The sequence below is a fragment of the Manacus vitellinus genome, unplaced genomic scaffold (assembly GCF_001715985.3).
Source record: "Manacus vitellinus isolate BGI_N305 unplaced genomic scaffold, ASM171598v3 scaffold_1_pilon, whole genome shotgun sequence".
In the NCBI taxonomy this organism is placed as follows: Eukaryota; Metazoa; Chordata; class Aves; order Passeriformes; family Pipridae; genus Manacus; species Manacus vitellinus.
This window is the reverse complement of record NW_021939396.1, coordinates 52833666-52856178: the sequence shown is the minus strand read 5'-3', so window position 1 is coordinate 52856178 and position 22513 is coordinate 52833666. Positions and strand designations below refer to the sequence as shown.

Here is a 22513-nt window from a genome sequence, read left to right as displayed (position 1 = left end):
GGTTGAACTCGATGATCTCAGAGCTCTTTTCCAACCAAATGGATCCCGTGATTCTGTGTGGTTCCCAGCCCGGGCTTGCAGGCTCTGCAAACAGCGCCGGTGCGTGTGGCGCCCTGCGGAGCGAAATCCCTTCAAACAGCGAATCCGAAAGCTCAGGAGCTCGCCGTAACAATACAGGTCAATAAAGAAGCAAACTCTCAGCGCGGCAGTGTGTGATGGACCGCATTTGCTTCTTTAATAATTTACTGTGTTAATGGATGCTGTCAGATGAGCCCTCTGGTGCGAAAGAACGTGAGACCTGCTTCTCGAGGAGAGGTATATAAGAGATAAGTTTGGAAGGTTTTATAAGAAGGATGAGCATGATGCACGCAGGGGAGGAATCCCCAGGCAGGTTGGAAGCTCCTACAAGGAAAGGCTGAGAGAACTGGGTTTGTTCTGCCTGTCAAAAAGGAAGGCTTCGGGGTGACCTAATTATGACCTTCCAGTACCTGAAGGGAGCCTGCAAGAAAGATGGAGAGAGACTTTTTACAAGGGCATGTAGTGACAGGACAAGGGGCAATGGCCTTAAAATGAGGGTAGATTTAGATTAGTTATTAGGAGGAAGTTCTTTGCTGTGAGGGTGGTGAGACACTGGAACAGATTTCCCAGAGAAGTTGTGGATGCCCCATCCCTGGAAGCATTTAAGGCCAGATTGGATGGGGCTCCTAAACAACCTGGAAAGGTGTCCCTTTCCATGACAGGTGGGTTGGAACTAGAGGATCTTTAATGTCCCTTCTAACCCAGGCCATTCTACGATTCTAATTGAGACAAGGTGAATAAGATCCAGACTATGAAGTAGAAGCAGAACAGAGACTTTCACATGGTAGAAAACTCATCCTGAGTGACTGAGCTCTGGGCAGAAGCCACAGACTGATAATTACTGGCCTGTAGTCAGTGCAAAATGAATTAACTAAAAGCAGATGGAGACTCATGAGAACTCAACACTCTCACTGCTGACCTACCACCTTCCAGGGAGCTCCTCACCAGCAGAAGCACCTTCTTCCAATGTCCTGCAGTATCAACTCACAAACTGGATCATGCAGCTCACAGTGCTAATATTTTTTAAGTACCATTCATTCATTGTATCACTGAGGACAAGACCATTCCAGCATCTTTTTTTAAGAAATACTTCATCTGTAAGCCATGTTATTTACTGGCTATTCTGAAGATAACTACAATGGCTGATAAATCTTAACAAAGAAAAAATAATTCATTCTGTACAATCCAAATAGCAATAATGCAGTTAGTAGATTTAAGAGAAAAACTAAATAATAATTAAATTATGGTGGTGGTAATAAACAAATAAACAACAGCAAGCACAGTTGTATTTAACTGTTGTTATATTTCAGTTCCAAAACAGTACTGAAGTCATTAGGACACCTTCATTACCTTATTCTTATGATACAGTTTTGCAATCAGCATTAAGTAGAGAAGGAAAAAGAATGAGATGCTGGAAAGCAGTGCCATGGGAAAGGACCTGGGGGTCCTGGTCGATGGCAAGTTGAATATGAGTCAGCAGTGCCCTGGCAGCCAGGAGGGCCAGCTGTGTCCTAAGGGGCATCAGGCAAAGCATCGCCAGCCAGCTGAGGGAGGGGATTGTCCTGCTCTGCTCTGCACTGGGGCAGCCTCACCTTGAATATTGTGAGCTGTTTTGGGTGCCACAATATAAAAAAGATACGAAGTTATTAAGTGTTCAAAGGAGGGCAATGAAGATGGCGAAAGGCTGTAGGGAAAGCTGTATGAGGAGTGGCTGAGGTCACTTGGTCTGTTCAGCCTGGAGAAGAGGAGACTGAGGGGAGACCTCATTGCAGTCTACAACTTCCTCGTGAGGGGAAGAGGAGGAGGAGGCACTCATCCCTTCTCTGTGGTGACCAGTGACAGGTTGTGAGGGAATGGCCTAAAGTTGTGTCAGGGGAGCTTTAGGTTGGATATTAAAAAAAAGGTTCTCCACCAAGAGGGTGGCTGGGTACTGGAACAGGCTCCCCAGGGAAGTGGTCACAGCACGAAGCCTGACAGAGTTCAGGAGTTGTTTGGGCAATAGTCTCAGGCACTCTCAGTTCTTGGGGATGGTCCTGTGCAAGGCCAGGAGTTGGACTCAATGATCCTTGTGGGTCCCTTCTAGCTCAGCATATTCTGTGATTCTAGGAAATAGAAAGTTACCTGAAATCAGATGTATTTTTATTCTCTTGATTCAAGTCTGATTCAGACCTTTTCTAGAACATTTTTGGAATCTGCAGCTTTAACAGGAGATTAGTTTTGCCATTTTCAAAAAGATTTTTGATTCTCCCCAGCTCATTTAAAATTTTCACATTCCATCATGGCAATGAGAAAGTCACATTCTGTCCACTTGGTGAATAGAATTTATTCAGGGATGTCCAAATACTTCACAGAATTGTAAAGAAACCATTACCTGCTTGTAGAGTAAACCTGACAGTTTGATATTTAATGCACTGTAAACTACATTCCATAGGTACTGTTGGAGCTGCTGTTATCACGTGCCATAGGGATCACTTCACTGTTTCTGCATAACCTGCATTATTAATATGGAAGTATTTAACACCGTAATGCATATGTTTCATTGTCAGGCCTTATATTAAGACTAAGTATGCTGGTACCCAAATTTGATAAGGAATTAAAATAGATTAATGATAATAGATTAAGATAAATGACAACAAACTTGGACTTGAAGGGACACTGTGACTTTAAAATGCTAGGACCTAATTATTTTTAATGATACCAGGTAAGGAAATGATAACATGTTGAAGAGTATTTTCTTGGCCAAGTACGGGGAATAAGATATAAAATGTTCTCAATTACAGAGAATAGCAAATATGGAAGGATTTAAAAGAAGTTACTAGCTGGTTTTATATTCTTATCCAAGTTAGCCAATGATAGTTTTAAAATAGTATTTTTTAAAATACTGCAGAACTTAATCTTAATGGACAACAACAGCTGGAGTTGAAAAGAAGAATTTGCAAGTTGTTGTCAAGAAAATTTAGACATCTACGTTTTAGCTGTTATATTAGTAGAAAATTTGGGTTGGATTTTGTAAATAACAGAAAATTTGCAAAGCATTTAAAAAAATAGCTAATGAAAGGAAGAGGTTAACATTTTCTCGTTTCTGAAGATGAACTGGTATTGCACAATTCTTCTCCTAGAGGGAACCCTCACTGTGGACTGCAGGGCCATGGTACAAGTACCCTTTTTTCCCCCTGCAATCACGTGCAACGTGCACTTTGGAGGTTGACGTTTCACTATTTTCTAATAGGTAAAATTTAGGTAATACAATAGGTGAAGCAAGCATATGTGATTGTTCTTGATAGTTCCAGTGCTGTAATTAGAGAGATATTAAGTTTTTCATGCTATTCTCATATGTAAGAATAAAACAACAACAAAAAACCCAACAAATAATATTAATTCACTTATTTGGATTGCTAAAGAAAAAGGTTTTTTTTACTCTTTCAGCAAAATTAGAGACATTTGTACTTTGAAACTTCACTTATTGCTTCATTCAAACAGCTGGAGAGACAGTGCCTAATAAAAACATTGAAGCTGATTTATAAGTTCTTTAGTTCGTGGCAGTGTATCTGAACAGTTGATTTTGTTAGCTCTTTTTGGGAAATGTCTTTTACAGTAAACCATTTGTTATATTTATAAAAAATTGTGTTTCTTTTTTTTTCTAAGAAGAATTGTTTCCAGTCAGTGATTCAGCTGTCAAAATCCAGTTCTTTTGCAATTTTTAGTAATGATTTTATCAAGACTTTAGAGTATGTTACAAATTCTGGGTTAATATTCACCTGATTAAATTCAGTTTATTTCTTCAGCCAGTAATATCAGTATAGTTGGAGAAGGGCAAAATTGTCAGACACAAATAATTGGCATCAATCTATTTCATTTGAATAATATATAAATGTGTAAATGTATATATTATTTAAATAATATATATATTTTGTTTGAACTGAAATGTTTGACTTTTTTGACAAGACATGGAAGTTGAACACTTCAAATCAAAATTAGGCTTTTTTTCTAACATTTTAGTTTGGTCAGTAAGCAAAAAAAAAATCTTTTTATTTTTTTAACACACATACACAATTATTTGTTAATTTAGTTACAGCCTACTCCTGACCTCATTCTCTTGATTCAAAGCAGGTAAATCAGTTTAGATTTATTTAGAGACTGGGTCCAAAATCTTGACTTACTTAAAAAAATCCAGGAAACATGTGGGGGATTGTCATCCCAGAATGTCAGAATGTTAATTTACTGTTGTATCTGATTTCAGTCAATATCCAGGAATGATGTAAATACATTTACCTCATGTAGACATTTGTATCAGATGTTTTTTGTTAGTAGAAAGTCTGACACAGAATGAAGGTTCAATAGAGGAAATGCTTCATAGCGAAAAATCAGAATTAACAAAGGGATGAGAGGACAAGATAAACCCTTTGTTAAGGCAAGTAGTCATTAAATAGACAGTCAAGTAGGGTGAAAGGCATCCGGTCCAATGAAGAGGCATTCACATCTTCTGGGAAATGAAACAATGCTTGTTTTAATCCTTTTAAATGGCCGGACTATGTCTTGGATTAAAAGTAAAATAAAATCTGCTGAATAAGATCTAAGCTCTCGAGACCTTTTCAGGAAGATTTCAAATGTTATAAAAAAATTTGCTATAAAAGCTAACATGCTACATCAAAAGAGGGATTTTCCCATAATGTAACATGAACACAATATATCTAGGATCACAGAAGTCTTGGGTATTATGGTAAATCAGAAAGATTTACCATATGAATAATATGTGTGGTTTTGTGGTGGGAAATGCTTTTCTTTTACTTCTTAACATAGGTCTAGTATAAACCTTTGGTATTCTGTTGCCTAGTTTTAATCTCATTAATAAATACTTCAATTTCTTTTTATTTATCTCTAGATTAAATTAATAGCAAATTCAAGATTACTGTCAAGTGAGACATTCCCCTTTGAATGGTGTAAAAACTCCAGAAAGCAAGGCATTGCATCAGAGTGATACAGAAAAGTGCCACAGCTCCCTGCTGCATTTCCAGAGTATCCAGAAGGTAGTAAAGCTGGCACACAATAGGATGATCCACTCTGCACAGCAGTGGTGGGCAGCCACCGTGCCCACAGTCAGGGGGACATAAGCATCTACTGCTGATGGTAACCAGAACACTCTGTGCCATAGCAAGATAACGGGAAGCATGCTGGAACTCACGGAAACCACAGGAAATTTGCAGCTTCCAGTTACTGAGCCATGAACTAGGATTCAACTGTTAGCTAACCTCGCAGACTTCCTTTTACAGCTGGAGCTGAATAGTAAGGAAAAACACTCTGTTCATGGTGATGGTGTGCACGAGGTGGAAAAGACAGTTGTATTTTAACCTTACTATTTGCTTAATCACAAGCAGAGGAAGACCACACTGAATTATCACAATCCTGGTATGTATTTTTTAACATTTGAATTCAGTATTATGTCTGAACCACAGCATAGGAGAAGAAGTAAAAGCATCTATAATAAGGTTAGTTTTTCACTTTTGACACAGTAGGCCAATTATATTCTCAATTGACTATATAAACCTGCATAACTTAATTTACTTCTGCTCCAAGTCCAGTGTAAGTGTATTAGCATTGGTAGAGATATTCTCATTCAGAATTACTATAACTGACATTGCCTTGGATTTAAAGAAAATACATGCATTAAGGATGTTTATATTGGCATGGGATAGAGGGTGGGGAAGTCTGTCTTATGTAGCTACCACTGTCACATGCTTCGGTCATGTCTGCACTAGAAGCTGGTCTGTTACACACAATCATGGATTATCATGCTAACAGCAAACAGCATAGTTTAAGGTTCCATTCCTGATGAACTTTTAAAAATGTTATTGTTGGCAGGGAAGACCTGCCTGACCCTGTGAAATCCTAACAATTTTCTGTACCGTGTTTTCCTTAACTTAAAAACTGGATTCTCAACAATTCATAATATCCCATAGGGAGTAAAATAGTATCTGTGATTTGGAGATTTGATTAAGACGCTGTAGAAATACGAAGTGGTATTATTGAGCAATTAGATTATGGGGGGGGAATCTGGTAAACCCAGTCATTTAGGTGGTTGCGTAGGTCTGAGAATCTGGAGCTTGACAATTAGAAAGAGTTTGAAAATGTTAGCAAGTGGTCTTGTATGCGTAACATACAGTGTCATACAAACTGGAACTCTAAAGGTGGAGGTTTCAGAGGAAAGCACACATAATCATGGCGTTGTGTGAAAGATGGGGGATGAATTTCTGCTGAGGAAAAAGAATACCATCCATTACTGTTATGAATGTAAGTCAAATTAAGAGGATCACTTACCAGGCATGACTGGCAGATCATGGCAAGAAATTAGTAGCAAAATTTGATCTCATGGGCAAAAATGAGGGTAAAGTCCCCAAGTCTTTTTGTGAGTAAACTGAGAATAGAACAGGCACTTAAAGAAAGCAGAACAGTGAACCTTTATGTGTCACACTGCTTTGTTGCTACTGCAGTCTGAATTCCACTTACAACCTGTAATTATTTGTTTTTCTAGGAAATGAATAGAATGTCCCAATCTGGATTTAAAAACTCACTGTTTTACTTAAAATAGTGACTACTACAAAGATGCAAGAAAAAGATAAGCTCCAACTGTAAAATTACATTTTAGCACATAACGTAAAAAAGAGTACAGGAAGACTAAGTAGGCAAAATAATAATTATTAGCCTAAGAAATTACATTTGAGGAAAGCATCTACCTAGTCATGATCAAATATAGCTGTGGCAGCACATAAAAGATGAGTTAAGGGGAAACAGAAGTGATGCTATATATAAGTAAGTGACTTATGGATGAAAAACTATTCTCAGCCATATGAATGTGCAAAGAAATGTAAGGGAAAATTGAAATGACAGGCTGACAAGCAACATAACTGAGAGCTAGGAAGGGAATACTGATGGCTTCATAACAGATGAAAAGGAAGGTTGATCTCAGATGGTATAATTACATCAGAGCTATCTTTAAACTAGTGATCTCAAGTTGGGAAATAGAAACAGCTTGTAGGAGTAAAAGTAGAAAATAGCTGGCCCTGAGAGTTTTCACAGTAAGAACAGACAGAAAAGTCTAAACTTAGCAGCAGTGGCCTTCCTCCATCTGTTTTAGTGTGTGGAAAGAAACATCAGAAGTAGAAGACGACATATGAACACTGACAAAGTTAACAGTTAAATAATTTTTGCAGACTACAATTATGATATAATATCAAATGCAATATTATTGCTGTTGCTTACAAAATGGCTGTGTATGCTTGTTTATAAGCTAAGAAAGGCTTTAATACCTTCAGTGGTGTGTGGTAACACGAATTTTTCACTACCTTAAAAAAAGATTTCACAGCACCACCAGTTACTACAGTAATTAGTCATTTGGATAGTGGGGTCAGACAGAGTTTGGTGAACAGTGTTTGAAGAAGGAATTCTGCCTTCTAGAGTTAGTAGTCTCTCAGTGACCCCACACATGAGCAAACTCCTTCAGCAGTCTGCTCGTGAGGGGAAAGAGCGGTGCTACTGAGAGAAGGAGCAAATCCTAGAGTCTTTCCTCTTCAGCCTTCAACCGATGGGATGGAGCCACAGATGGCAGTCACGAAATCAACTCAGTTGGATAAGAGGTCTGAGATCATCAAGTCCAACACATGACCCAACACCACCTTGTCATCTAGACCATGGCACTGAGTGCCACATCCAGTCTTTCCTTAAACAGCTCCAGGGAAGGTAACTCCATCACCTCCCTGTGCAGCCCATTCCAATGCCCAACCACTCTTTCTGTGAAGAACTTCTTCCTAATGTCTGACCCTCCCCTGGTGCAGCTTAAGACTGTGTCCTCTTGTCTTACTGCTGGTTGCCTGGGAGAAGAGACTGACCCCCACCTGGCTGCAACCTCCATTCAGGTAGGTGTAGAGACCAATAAGGTCTTCCCTGAACCTCCTCTTCTCCAGACTGAATACCCCCAGCTCGTTCATAGGACATACCCCTGCTCCTCAGAAGACTTGTGCTCCAGACCCTTCACCTCATTGCCCTTCTCTGGACACACTCCAGCACCTCAATGTCCTTCTTGAACTGAGGGACCCAGAACTGGACACAGTACTCAAGGTGCAGCCTCACCAGTGCCAAGTACAGGGGAAGAATCACTTCCCTAGTCCTGCTGGCCACACTATTCTTGATACAGGCTAGGATGCCATTGGTCTTCTTGGCCACCCAGGCACACTGCTAACTCATGTTCAGCCTGCTGTCAATCAGTACCACCAGGTCCCTTTCTGCCTGGCCGCTTTCCAGCCACTCTGTCCCCAACCTTTAGTGCTCCATGGGGTTGTTGTGGCCAAAGTGCAGGACCGAGCACTTGGACTTGTTGAACCTCATACTATTGGATTCGGCCCATCAATCCAACCTGTCCAGGTCCCTCTGCAGAGCCCTCTTATCCGTCAGCAGATTGACACTCCCCCCCATCTTCGTGTCATCTGCAAATTTGCTAGTGGTGGACTCAATCCCCTCGTCCAGATCATCAGTAAAGATATTAAAAAGGATTGGGCCCAACACTGATCCCTGGGGGACACCACTAGTGACCAGCTGCCAACTGGATGCAACACTGTTCACCACCACTCTCTGGGCCCGGCCCTCCAGCCAGTTCCTAACCCAGCACAGAGTGCCCCTGTCCAAGCCGTGGGCTGCCAGCTTTTTCAGGAGAATGCTGTGGGAGATGGTGTCAAAGGCTTTGCTGAAGTCCAGGTAGACCACATCCACAGACTTCCCTCATCCACCAGGCTACTCACCTGGTCACAGAAGGAGATCAGGTTGGTCAGGCAGGACCTGCCCCTCCAAAATCCATGCTGGCTGTGTCTGATTCCCCGGCAGTCCTGCACGTGCTGGGTGACAGCACTCAGGATGACCTGCTCCATAACCTTGCCAGGCACAGAGGTCAGGCTGACAGGCCTGTAGTTTCCCAGATCCTTCTTCCGGCCTTTCTTATGGATGGGCGTCACATTGGCCAACTTCCAGTCATCTGGAACCTCCACAGTTAGCTAGGACTGGTGATGGAGAGAGCTTGGTGAGCTCCTCTGCCAGCTCCCTCATCACTCCTGCTCTCTGGGATTGGAGGCGGAGGCACAGCTGATGAATGGCACAGAAGCAGGGCTGAGCCATGTTACACAGGGATGCCATCCATCCTGTATGTGACTGAATTTTGTTTACCAGAGGTATATCTTTTGATTATTTTTTTCTTTATTTGGAGTTTTTCTTCCATTTTTGAAGTGAGCATACAACTTGATGTGATCTGCTTAATAGATTGGAAAATTTTAAGTGGTTGGCTACTGGAGCTGACTCAAGGCACCTCCACTGACAGGAAAATTTGAATTATGCAGCAGTAAGTAGAGTCTGTATACAGTAGAACATGGAGGTTGTGGAAGGTGGATGTGCATGAAGAAGACCATGGAGGAAAGAGAAGAGAGAGGTGTAGGGAGATCCACTGTTGAGACTAGCTGAGAAGATTCAGTGGAGTTTTGAATGACTAGGAGTAGAACTAAGAGGCCTACTTCATGTCACTGGATCCCAGCCCTCCAGTCTCTAGTTTCAGGAGATTGTGCCTCTCCTTGCCCGCAGCCCTTACCTCTCAAGCAGTAAATAATTCATCATTTACATCTCCCACACTGCTGCCAGGGCTCAGCTGCTCCCATGAAGGGATGGGGCAGAGATAGGACCGAGTCAGAAGGGTCAGGTTTGCTACTGCAGCTGGTGCATACTCACTCTGAGAGTGAGTATAAAGCATGCAGACATACAATATAACACATGCATCCTTACAGTATAAAAGGGTAAATTACTCAGGCTGCGAGAGTTTGCTGTCAGAAGGTAGAAATCAGTTATTCACATGGTATGAACAGCTCAAAGTCATGGTATTCCTCTTCACAGGAGAAAGACCTTGGCAGAAGAAAGAGTAGAACTTGGCTGCTCTTTATTGGGACCACTGTGCCACCCTGAACATCTGCATCCATAGGCAACCTGCCTACATTGCCTGTACCTGCAGCTGGCCCTGCTATTCCCTGTTGAAATAAAATAAAGACTCTAAAGTTAAAACAGCATTGCCCGTCAGTACAAATAAATGACTTCAAGACTTTTTTTTTTCATTTGGAAAAAGAAGAAGTATTTATATTAGGGCATAATATCTAAATGTTTGTCTGGTACAAATCTTAACTCATAGGGCAGCAGAGGTGGTTCAACACAGTTTGAAAGATGACAACACAATGCAGTATTTACTATGGAAGTAACTTGCTTGTTACTCTTGTTACATGATCAATACTTTGTTGTTGGTAAGTGTAACAAACATGCTTCATTAAAATGATATTTAGCTATAATAGGCTAAAGAGCTTTTTAAAACTAGCATTTTAGGAAAACCACATATTCTCCAAACACAACAGGATTACCCATTAAAAAAAAATATACTTAAGCAGCTGTACAGGGACATTAATATAACTCTGCAGCAGTTGAACAAACTCAGGGCCCATCCCAAAAAGCGCCTTATACTTATGACTTTCAACAAAACAATAATACTTGGGGCCATTTTCTTGTATCTAAAAGAAAGGAATAACAATCTTTTCTGTGTTCTGGGTCTAACAGGAATCTCAGCGAGGGCAAGAGGCTGTATTTACAGACAGCTTCAGAGTTCAAGGAATATTTCTGAAAGGGCAGAGCCAAGATTTTCAGACTGTTAAATGACACTTTAATTTCTTCCTATGTAGAATAGACCCTGTCTCTCTGTCTCAAATTTCAAATTTCTACATGGTGTATAGAGAAACTATATTATAGACTTGGAATCACCTATTTATGAATTGCATATGCTGCATATAGCTTATATATGATCATTGTGGGGCATAACAAGATGGAGTTTATTTAGCTAAGGAACAGTCTGGGTGCAAAGTCCAGATAATATATATCAGCAAATGTTAAATGGACAGGGACATTTCAGACTCCGGTAGAGAGAACATCAAAAGGCTCCCTAGAGTTCTGCTAAACACTCCTCCTCCCTCTGACATTTCTGAAAGGAAATGTGATGAATTTATTCTGACAAAAATAATAGTTCATTGTTTCCAAAGCATTTGAAACATCTTGATTAAGAACATGTAATGAAATACCAGACGAGAATCCAGGGGAAGCATATTTGAATTTCTGGAAGACACATGACTACAAAAACTAATTTCCCATTCACTGGAATTTTTTCCTCTGCCAGTGAAATTCTCACTAACAAAAATGCTGCCTTACAAGCAGCTATAAGGGTGCACTCCCTTCAAAGAGAAAATGTACATTGACTTCATACTAATCACCAACCACTTCATTCATCATATCTCTCAACCCAGTGATGCTGCCAGATCAGAATCATAACAAGGAGAAATTCCCAACATGAATTGCTATGAGGACAGATTACTCAAAGGACCAGTCATTAGTTGCAGCAAAGAATTTATGTAATTTTAATTTGTTATTGCGTAAACTGTATGGTCATAGTTTATGTTAACGTATTTTCAATTAAATTATTTCTAAACCTTAAAATTTCACTGTTGCAAGAGAAAAATCAGGTCTGCATGCTGTTAAGTCTCTTTTCTATGGAATTGTGCAAATTAGCATGGTCACTTGGCCTTACAGGAATAAGGAATGTTTGTGTTGTGACAGATACTTTAACTGAAAACTCAAGGCACGTGCCAAAAGAAATACAGCCCAAAGATGAGAGAGCATCCACCATATGAACGCACTGAAAAGAGCACTTGAGTATTTTGAGGCATGTTCGCATCATGCCTTAGGATTAATGGCACTTTGAACGTCCCACACAGCTCTATTGTGGAGGCTTATTAGCAACTGCTGAACAGTGAATGCTCCTTTCAGCCAAGGTCAGGTAAGTCATACTAATTACCAACAAGGTAATTACCAGCTTCCTGCCCAAAGTAACCCACTGCCATGTAAAGGAGGAAACAATGTATGCCTAAAAGACATGATTTCTACCCACACAACTTATTCAACATTTGCCCAAAAGTATCTGCTTTTGAACAAGCTGAAATACAATTATTTCAGATGCCTGCATCTTTGGTGACTGGCTGATCTACTGTTCCTGGGTACTGAGAATAACTCTTGAGCCCGTGCCCTTGAGATATCTGAAATACAAAGAAAATACACGGCACATTGTGGTGCTCTGTGGGAGGACAGCAGGAACAGATGATATTTATATACACAAGTATTATGCACAGAGTATAAACACACAAATGAACAGTGCACAGAATCTACTTAACCACCATCTGCTGACTTGCACAGATTAGTCAAAGCGAAAATATTGTTTCCATTTTCTCTCTAATAATGCTATAATCTGATCCTGAAAGAGGTAAATTTCCAAGAGTTAATAATGCAGTTATCTGCATGATCATTAAAACTATCTGCCTTACTTTTTGTAGAAATATTTTTAAATTATCAAGAAAAATAAAAGTCGGCACTTGGTAATTCTAGCTAATATAATTTCCATCACATTGGGTAACACTTCGTAGATTTAAAGGTATACTTATGTGCAACTTGCATAACAAAAACTATTGTATAAAATGCTGTGCATGTAAGTTTCCAGTTAGAGTAACCGGAGGTGTATAACTTGCAGAATAGATTTCATTAATCTAATCAGCTATCGAACTTATTAACAAGTCACTCCTCTGTGTGAACAAAGCAGTGCCAAATACTTCCTCTCTAAGGAAAGTGAGAGATAAAAGAAAGAGAAGGCATATATATTTATGTTTTAGAAACATAATAATTTTTCATTGGAATCTCCTGTCTAAATATAGTCAGGATTTATTCCACTTGCTGTGACAGAATTGTGTAAATTCTGTTGTAATATTGCATAACGTTGACACCTATTTGACAGCAAAATTAGCTGTAATGACTGATGCAGTTACCTCCTTCAGCTGTCTGCCTCATCCTACTTTCCAAGGTTGCTAAAACTCTGGAAATTAGGTGAGAATTGTCCTTAACACTTCATTATCCTTACCACTTTTCTTGGGACAAAGAAATACTGGCATAATAGGATTTGACTTTCCCCAGAACAGACATTCCTCTAGAACAAAGACTGTGTATTTCACAAATAATACATCCCACTTCTTATTTCTTCATAGCTACTGTCATATTGGATTGACAGGAAGCTGAACATGAGCCAGCAGTGTGCTCAGGTGGCCAAGAAGGCCAATGGCATCCTGGCCTGGATCAGGAACAGCGTGGCCAGCAGGTCCAAGGAAGTGATTCTGCCCCTGTACTCAGCACTGGTGAGGCCACACCTGGAGTGCTGTGTCCAGTTCTGGGCCCCTCAGTTCAGGAAGGATATTGAGGTGCTGGAGCAGGTCCAGAGAAGAGCAACAAGGCTGGTGAAGGGACTCGAGCACAAGTCCTATGAGGAGAGGTTGAGGGAGCTGGGGCTGTTCAGCCTGAAGAAGAGGAGGCTCAGGGGAGACTTCATCACTCTCTACAACTCCCTGAAAGGAGGTTGTAACCAGGTGGGGGTTGGTCTCTTTTCCCAGGCAACTATCAGCAAGACAAGAGGGCATGGTCTTAAGCTGTGCCAGGGTAGGTTTAGGTTAGATATTGGAAGAAATATCTTTACAGAGAGGGTGATCAGACATTGGAATGGGCTGCCCAGGGAAGTGGTGGATTCTCTGTCCCTGGAGATTTTTAAGATGAGACTGGATGTGGCACTTAGTGCCATGGTCTAGTAACCGCAGTAGTAGTGGATCAAGGGTTGGACTTGATGATCTCGGAGGTCCCTTCCAACCCAGCTGATTCTATGATTCTATTCTATGATTCTATATTATTCCTCGTTTGGCATTTACCAGCCAAGATATACTTTGAATCTAGAAATTAGATTGTGCATTTATAACTTCTGATGATAGTATGTAGAAGGTACTTCCAATATGTGGAGAAGAAAAGGGAAATCAGGACCATTGGGATTATTATATAAATGTTAATGTAACAACCTGTACCTGTTAAGGTATGCAGATATGGGTTTATGGCAGTCGTATGTCCTAATCCCCTCCTCACAGTATCACTTTCTGGAATCTAATCACCAGACTCAACTAAATGTTCTTTCTTAATCAAGAAAAACAAAGGACAAAAGTAAGGTGGTCTTTCTTGAACACATGCACACAAAAGAAGAAAACACCTTTGCTTTCGCTCTGCATCTTATCATTTCTCAGTGCTTAAGAAGGGGATAGTAAGAAGAAAACAGCCATCTTTGATAATGAAAATAAATTTCAAGTGAATAGAGGTTCCAAAATTAGTGTAAGAGAATCGGAGGTAGAAGCTACCTGAGATGCTAAAGTGACCCTGGAGGATATTTCTTGACAAATATAATCTTAACAACATACTTTGTTTTGTTATGTCTTTGTAGCATTGTTCCATTACTGCAAATCTGTGTTAGTAACATAACTGTATATTTAAATCATGAGAAGAATTTGACTCTGAGTGATCTAAGACACAAGCAAGACATTTTTGATGTAAGAATGTGGCAAAATAAAGAAAATGGTGTACTAGGACATCTTATGTGTTTTCTTTGGAGAAATTGCCTCTGGTGTATTTAGAGGGTATGAATGTCTGCCACCAAAGAAGATGTGGGGGTCTGCTTGAGGAGTGGTACCAGAAAGTTTTTAAAAGGAAAATAGTATTGTTTGATGACTAGTGATGTTTCCTTGTACACTGTGAGAGAGAAGGGAAAAAAGAAAAGACATAACATTCAAAAGATCCAGACACTTTCATACAGCAGTTTTGATACTGCACACGTTCTGCACAAGGTCATTTTTCTCCCCAGGTTGTTAATTCCAGTAAGTGGTCATGTCATGACTTGAACTGCTGGAACTGTTCCACTGGCTAAAATAAGATGTTACAGACCTTGACAGCATTCCAATTGGAAAATGTGTGTTATGGATCATTCTTTCAGTACATTACATTCAGTTTTTCTTTTCTCTGAGAAAACAAACAAATTGGTTTAGCAGTTACAGCCCATTCACATGCCACAAGGGTATGAATTAGAGGTTTTAAATGTCTGGACCAAAGGCAACGTAGCATACATTCAGAAATTCTATCATACTTGTTATGCAAAACAGATTTTTTTTAAGACTCCTTACTTTGGCAGATTAGTTTCAAAGACATTTTTATAAGAGACATTATCAAAGAAAAAAAGGAAATATAAATTTTATATGCACTATTAACTGATTTTTGTAGGAAATCATACTGCCTGAAAAATTAAAAATTTCTTCATGGCTCTTTGCCATATACAGGCAAAATGTATTTTCCTCTTTGGTTTTTGATTTACTTCAAGGGAAAAAGAGAGGTGAGTCTATTATCACAATCCTGCCCTGCCATGTAAATGTAGCAATGCGAATTTTTATCTAGTTTTTCATGGTCCTCACAAGATCTGATGCTGTTCCACAGTGACTCAAGTGTGAACACCTTGTTCTGTGTAGCATACCAAAGGACATCTCAGCAGACAAAACTAGCTGCACATTCGTGGAACCCTGCCATCAAAACAGTGACTCAGAATGTGGCTCCTACAGGGCTGCTCATTATCTCCACAGGACAAGTTTATATGGGAAATTGTATGAAATTGGATATATTAATGTCAACTTAAAAATAGGCAAATATATCACAAATCTTGCACAGACCTACCTCTGCTAGCACAGGAAAGACAGAAGTAATTATTGTAACATATGTTGAGGCCCACCACCACATGGTAAATTTAAGTTTCTAGGAAGTTGGTAATAATAAGATTTTTTAAATCATTATTACAGCTAGTTGTAAAAGAAAACCCTTTCCTGTTATTGGCCCTTCAGGTTGTCTAATGCAGAAATATAAATTACAAAATGGATTACATCTGAGGGCTTTTATTACTTTATTTCAAGCTATTGGAGGAAAAAAAAAGGCAAACACAATTTGGAGATTTTTACACCCTTGAAAATAGTCATAATTGCTCTGTTCAGATGCCGGGAAACCCAAATAAAACCCAGAACATAAAATTGAGAACACAAATTTGTAACAGACACATTTATTGTTATTCCTCAGGACAAAGTCTTCTTTTGTTAAAAATTATTTTCTTACCAGAACTTGTCCTAGCAAATAACAGTGGTTTGGTGCATCACAGCCTTTTCAGTTGTAATTCAAAGAATGCCCTTCATTTTGTAATTTGAAAGATAATCTTGAATGTAGATGAACATATATCTAATCAAGCATGAAAACCACTAAAATACAGAATCTGTGCTACAGACAAGCTACAAGATCATGATACTATGATTTCAAAATTGTAAGAGAATGTGAGTTAAAGACTCACTGGGCAACATAAAGGTGTTTCCAGAACTGCTGCTTAGACACTTCTTAAACCATTATGCAGGTAAAGCGATGCTTTGAAATAATAACTGCAGGATTAGAATGGTCTAAGCATGAACAGCCTTATCCAGTCTGTGAGGAAAATAATTTTAAAATCTAATAAACCAGTGATCTTCAAACAAATGTGAAAACTTTATGTCAGCTATAGGCAGTTTCTATAGATGTCATTTCTAGTAAAAAGTTACCTTCTAGCCAGGACTGTGGAATGACATCGAGCCACTCTGAACACTCAGTGAATTAGACTGTCTCACTTGCAAACCATGACGTCAATAAATTCCACTATAGCTAATGATGAAAAGGAAAAAGGGACAGAAAATCAAGTAACATACACAAATCATCCCCAGTAAGCAAGATCCTCTCTACAAGCAAGAAAAATAACAACTCGGAGTCATCTTTCTCTTGGCAACTGGCTCTCCTCCTCTTCCCGTAGCTGCACCCCACACCCCCTGCATTGACTCATAGGCATTAGGCTTTGTGGCTGACTGCACACCCCAGCTTAGGTTGCTGGAAGGGCACAAAAAGCCTCAGCAGAGCCTAAAGTTGTTCTACCCCTCAGACATCCTGGCCAGCTGCCCTTTCTGCCTGCTGGTGTGTCCATTCACTCATGACAGCACTTCAGCCAGTTACACTTTTCTTTTCATACTCCACAAGTATTTCAGCTTCCCCGTAGGAGTCCAGGGCCATACAGACTGGCACAGATCTCTGGCCTATGAAACAGACTTCCCTAATAGACCTTAGTATTTCCTTTCTTCCTTGGCCATGAATTTCTTCTACACAGAACTCCAGGCAACAATTTGGGCAATCCTATAGTCTGGGCACAGCTATGTTGCCCTTCTCTTCCCTACTCCCATCACTTTTACTACAGAATTGGTTTTTATCAGACACTAGGATCCCACTGTTGTGGACCTGATGTGACACACTTTCTTAGCTGAATGCAAACCTGTTTGAGCCCCTTGCACTTCTGCTCCTGGCAGTGCTACAAGGATTTGCATTTTGCTACATACATTTTGAAGGGTTTGCAGTGGAGTTTTTTGTTTGTTTGTTTGTTTGTTTGTTTGTTTGTTTTTCCTTTTGTTGTATGCCAGAATACAGTTTTGGGCAGGGAGAGGAAAGCAACAATATAATTCAGAAGTATTTGCACTGACATCCACTTTTGGTAATAGGAATTTTAACTTTCACTTGAACAAGGAATACAGTTTCCAAAAGTCTGAAATATAATGACTAACTGTAAATGCACACAATAAATGAAATCTGTTTCATCCTGACCTTTGGACCTTTTCATCCAGCTTCTCCTGCTCCCTACCAGATGCCAGAAAGTGGCCAGCCCTTCTGGGTTTCAAGTCCTATGCAGCTCATGGGGGAAGGGAGGATCCTGTTCTCCTTTAGGCCTTGGGCTACAAGACTTAAATCAGTAATTATTTGTTCTCATCCTTTCACATCGTGGCAAGCTTAAGCACATTACAGCTTTCTTCCTTAACAGCTAAAATTGATGTGGAGTGTATTTGTGAACAAAACCACCTCAGGGAAGAATTTGTTCTTCGCCTACCAATATCCAAAATGGTTCTCAGAAAAGCAGCACAAACTAGATCATTTCCAATAAATGGTGCTTAAGTAATTCCAGTGAATGACCAAAAAAGTACACATGGAGGAACAAACACTTAGTCCATTCCAGACTGGTACTAAAGTTAATTGTTCAGCCAAGGTCACTGGACAAAAAACATTTAAAATTGTCTCGATTGGTCTTCAAGGGCACCAAAGCTAATTTTGAAATCAGAACTGCTGTGGATACCGACTACATTAGGGTGGCTGTTCTGTCAGCACAGCAAGGGGCTTCTCAAATTATCAGACATTTTAATAAGAAAACATTGCACTAACTGCCTGTTTGTGTTTATACTAAGACAGAAAACACTAACATCATACCAGATTTTCCAGGAACTATGATATCCTGCTTCGCACGTGTCTCATGCTATCTCAAGGGTTTAAGGGTTTATGTAGTAGTTCATATGGGTTTGGCTGCATAGTTAATCCAGAGCAGGAATACACTATTGGCAATAGAATAAATAAAGTTTTCTAATGAGCGTACTTGGTTTACGTTGTATATACAGTTCTCCTCCACAGACCATTATAACTGTAGTCTTGGGCCTATCCTGGCCTCACTTCCCAAAAACCAGAGAACTGGTACAGCATTTTCAGCATATTTGCAGTAAAACAACAACCCAAAACCAGACAATGGCAATTTCTTCAGAAACTCCTGGTTTACAAGTTATTGCTTTTTAAAACCAGCTTTCCATGAGCTGTCTCTGGGCACTCATTTGTGTTACAGATTCTAAACATAGTTCCTACCATGAAACTCCCTTTCCTAACAACACGAGTACATTGCTGTCCCAGTATGAACTACATCCCCAAATATCACAAGCAGTGGCAAGCACAAGCTTCTCATGTCATAAATGCTATAAATACAGATTAGTCAGCAAGTTTATGTACAGGGAAAAGCCTACCAAAGAATAAAATCAAAGAGGAAGGTGTATATTTTAATTTTGTTATTGAAATTTGTTATTTGGCAGACAGTTTCTGTGTATCTATTCACTTTCTTACGCTCAACTTGTGCAATGTAAGTTTTCTGAGGTTAAGAATTATTTTATTAATTGAAACATGAATTCAAAGAAACCTATTTCAAATGAAAACCAATCATGACCTTGAGGGTGGGCACTTGGATTCTTCTCTGTACTTCAAAAATCATAAACACAATTCACAAATATTGTCTTATTTACTTGTTTCATAACAGATCACACATAGAACACTGATTAACTAGAGAGCACTGGAGAACTACAGACATGACCTGTGCCTCAGTCTTGCAGGCAGAAAAATCCAGGAAAGCCATTCTCTATATCGATTTCAAAGCTTGAATCCACAGTTTAAGAAAATCTTGTGCAACATTTCCTTGAGTTACCTGGATAAACTTAAGAACTTACTGATTCATACTGTCCCCTCAGCTTTGCTTCAGAGGCACCTGAAGTGTCCAGTGTGCAGTCCACTGGTGTCCAGAACATGAGCTTTTCTTACAGGACTTGAGGAAGCACATCAACCAGTGGATTTGGAGCACTGTACAACAGAAAAGAAATGCAACAGCATTCAATGGCAGGTATTTGGATGTCAAAACCAGAAGTCTGTTTCAAAACTATTAGTTGCATGGGGAACCACAGTGGTGGCACAGCCACATGCAGGACTGTGCAGCTGGTTATCATAGAGGCTATAGATCATAGAACCATGGGATGGCTTGCATTGGAAGGGACCTTAAAGATCATCTCCTTCCAACCCCCCTGCCATGGAAAGGGGAGTTCCTTTCACTAGACCAGGCTGCTCCAGAGCCCCATTCAGCCTGGCCTTAAACACTTCCAGGGATGGGGCATTCACAACTTCTCTAGGAAACCTGTTCCAATGTCTCACCACCCTCACAGCAAAGAACTTCCTCCTAATATCTAACCTAAATCTACTCTCTTTCAGTTTAAGGCCATTGCCCCTTTCCCTATCACTACATGTCCTTGTAAAAAGTCTCTCTCCATCTTTCTTGCAGGCTCTGTTCAGGTACTGGAAGGCCACAAATTAGGTCACACCTAAGCCTTCCCTTTTCCAGGCTGAACAATCCCAATTCTCTCAGCCTTTCTTCATAGGAGACGTGCCCCATCCCTCTGACCAACTTGGTGGTCCTCCGCTGGACTCACTCCAATGGGTCAATGTCCTTCCTGTGCTGGGGACCCCAGAGCTGGATGAAGTACTCCTAATGGGGTCTCACCAGAGTGTAGAGGGGCAGAATCCCCTCTCTTGACCTACTGGCCACACTGCTTTTGATGCAGCCCAAGATACAATTGGCTTTCTGGGCTGTGAGTGCACATTGCCAGGTCATGTCCAGCCCCTCATCCACCAGCACGCCCAAGTCCTTCTCGGCAGGGCTGCTCTCAATCTGTTCATCCCCCAGCCTATGTTGATACCAGGGGTTGCCCTCACCCAGATGCATCACCTTACACTTGGTCTTGTTAAACCTCATGAGGTTCCTGAGGGCCCACTTCTCAAGGACGTCCAGGTCCCTCTGCGTGGCGTCCTTCCTGCAGATGTGTCAGCCGCACCATGTTTAACAAGCTCAGCCCCTGCCTGTGTGTACGTGACTGGTGTCAGGACACTCCGAGGGGGCCCAGGGTGGAAGAGGCCCAGTGGCAACAGAGCAGGAGAGCACAGGGGAGCAGCTGGGGCCCGGTGAGGGGTGGAGGCCCCTCAGGGGTGGGAGAGGGCATATCCAAATGTTCCCTGTAAAACCTCCCAGTCCATGAGAGGCCATGTTGAGAGTTGGGGAGAGCCTTCTGCAGGAAAAGAGAGTGCCAGGAGTTAAGGTTCAGGACAGGGACCCGTGGGAGAGGAGGCAGCGAGGTGGAGGGCAGGGCTGTCACCAGGTTTTGGGGAGGCATTGTGACCTCTCACAGAATGGGTCAGGGTGGAAGGGATCACAGTGGATCATCTGGTCCAACCTCCCTGCTTAAGCAGTGTCATCCCAGAGCACATGGCACAAGATTGCATTCAGATGGTTCTTGAATATCTCCAGTGAGGGAGACTCCATAACCTCTCTGGGCAATCTGTTGCAGTGCACAGTCATCCACTCAGTGAAGAATTTCTTCCTTGTATTCAGGTGGAACTGTGCATCAGTTTCTGCCCATTGCCTCTTGTCCCATTGCTTGGCACCACCGAGAAGAGCCTGGCTTCATCCTCTTGACACCCTCCCTTTAGATACTTATAGACATTGATAATACATAGTCCCCCTTTGCGGCACTAATTCACAAACACATTTTGAAGGCTCTGGGCGTTACCCAGCGACCTTTGCTGAGCCGCAGGCGTTGTTCTTCTGCCCGAGGGCCACCGGCGCTCTCCCCCCGCAGCCCGCGCCCCGCAGCGCTCGCTGCCCCCGCCCGGCCCTTGGCTTTGCTCGGCGTCTGCCGAGCTGCTCCCTGAGGGACTCCCTGTCCCAGTGAGGCAATAACGGCGGGACGCGGCGTTTCTGCTTTCGGGACGGCGAGCTCCGCCGTGATTTCTCTGTCCCACACGTCCGTGTCTCCGCACTTCTGCTTTTGAGAACGGGCGGCTGCCGACGGAGCACAGTGCGGGGGGTGCGGCGCTGAGCCGGGATGGGGACTCCATGGAAGCGCTCATGCACCCTCAGAGGGCCGTGTCCGCTCAGTGACATCGGGACAGAGATGCAGCGCGACAGGCTGGAGGCAGAGTGGCTGGAAAGCTGTCCGGCAGAAAAGGACCCGGGAGTGCTGATCGATGGCGGCTGAACATGAGCCAGCAGTGTGCCCAGGTGGGCACACCGGCATCCTGGCCGGTATCAGGAACAGTGTGGCCAGCAGGACCAGTGATTCTCTCTCTGTACTCGGCACTGGTGAGGCCACACCTCAAATACTGTGTTCAGTTCTGGGGCCCTCAATTTAGGAAAGACACTGAGGTGCTGGAGCAGGTCCACAGAAGAGCAACGAAGCTGGTGAAGAGTCTGGAGCACAAGTCCTATGAGGAGCAGCTGAAGGAGCAGGAGGTGTTTAGACTAGAGAGGAGGAGGCTTCAGGGGAGACCTTATCACTCTACAACTATCGGAAAGGAGGTTGTAGCGAGGTTGGGATGGGGCTCTTCTCCCAGGCAACCAGTGACAGGACGAGAGGAAACACCGTCAGGCCGCGCTAGGGGAGCTTTATTTTGGAAGTTAGGAAGGCTTTCTTCACAGAAAGGGTGATTAGACACTCGAATGGCCTGCCCAGGGAGTTGGTGGAGTCACGTCCCTGGAGGTGTTTAAGAAAAGACTGGATGTGGCACTCAGTGCCATGGTCTAGTTGACAAGGTGGTGTTGGGTCACAGGTTGGGCTCGATGATCTCAGAGGTCTTTTCCAACCCGACTAATTCTGTGATCCTGTCACAACAACCGCTCAGAACCCCGAAGACCCAGGGCCTGCCGCGCCCGCGGACACCGCAGGACGACCCCGCCCCCTGTGACGTCACC

The 22513-nt window shown here is 41.8% G+C and overlaps 2 protein-coding genes across 2 annotated transcripts in view; one reads left to right on the top strand and one right to left on the bottom strand.

The window, feature by feature from the left end:
* SEH1L (SEH1 like nucleoporin) overlaps positions 1–21706 on the bottom strand; it is a 34767-nt gene extending 13061 nt beyond the window's left edge. The window contains exons 1-2 of the mRNA XM_029959394.1: positions 21333–21706; positions 20399–20579 (exon numbers count right to left, since the gene is read on the bottom strand). Of these exons, the coding sequence (XP_029815254.1) occupies positions 20399–20579; positions 21333–21706 (555 nt within the window). The remainder of the gene's footprint in view (positions 1–20398; positions 20580–21332) is intronic.
* An 83-nt stretch (positions 21707–21789) lies between these two features.
* Positions 21790–22513, top strand: part of PTPN2 (protein tyrosine phosphatase non-receptor type 2) — a 29001-nt gene continuing 28277 nt past the window's right edge. Inside the window, exon 1 of the mRNA XM_029959393.1 lies at positions 21790–21891. Coding sequence (XP_029815253.1) covers positions 21790–21891 — 102 coding nt within the window. The remainder of the gene's footprint in view (positions 21892–22513) is intronic.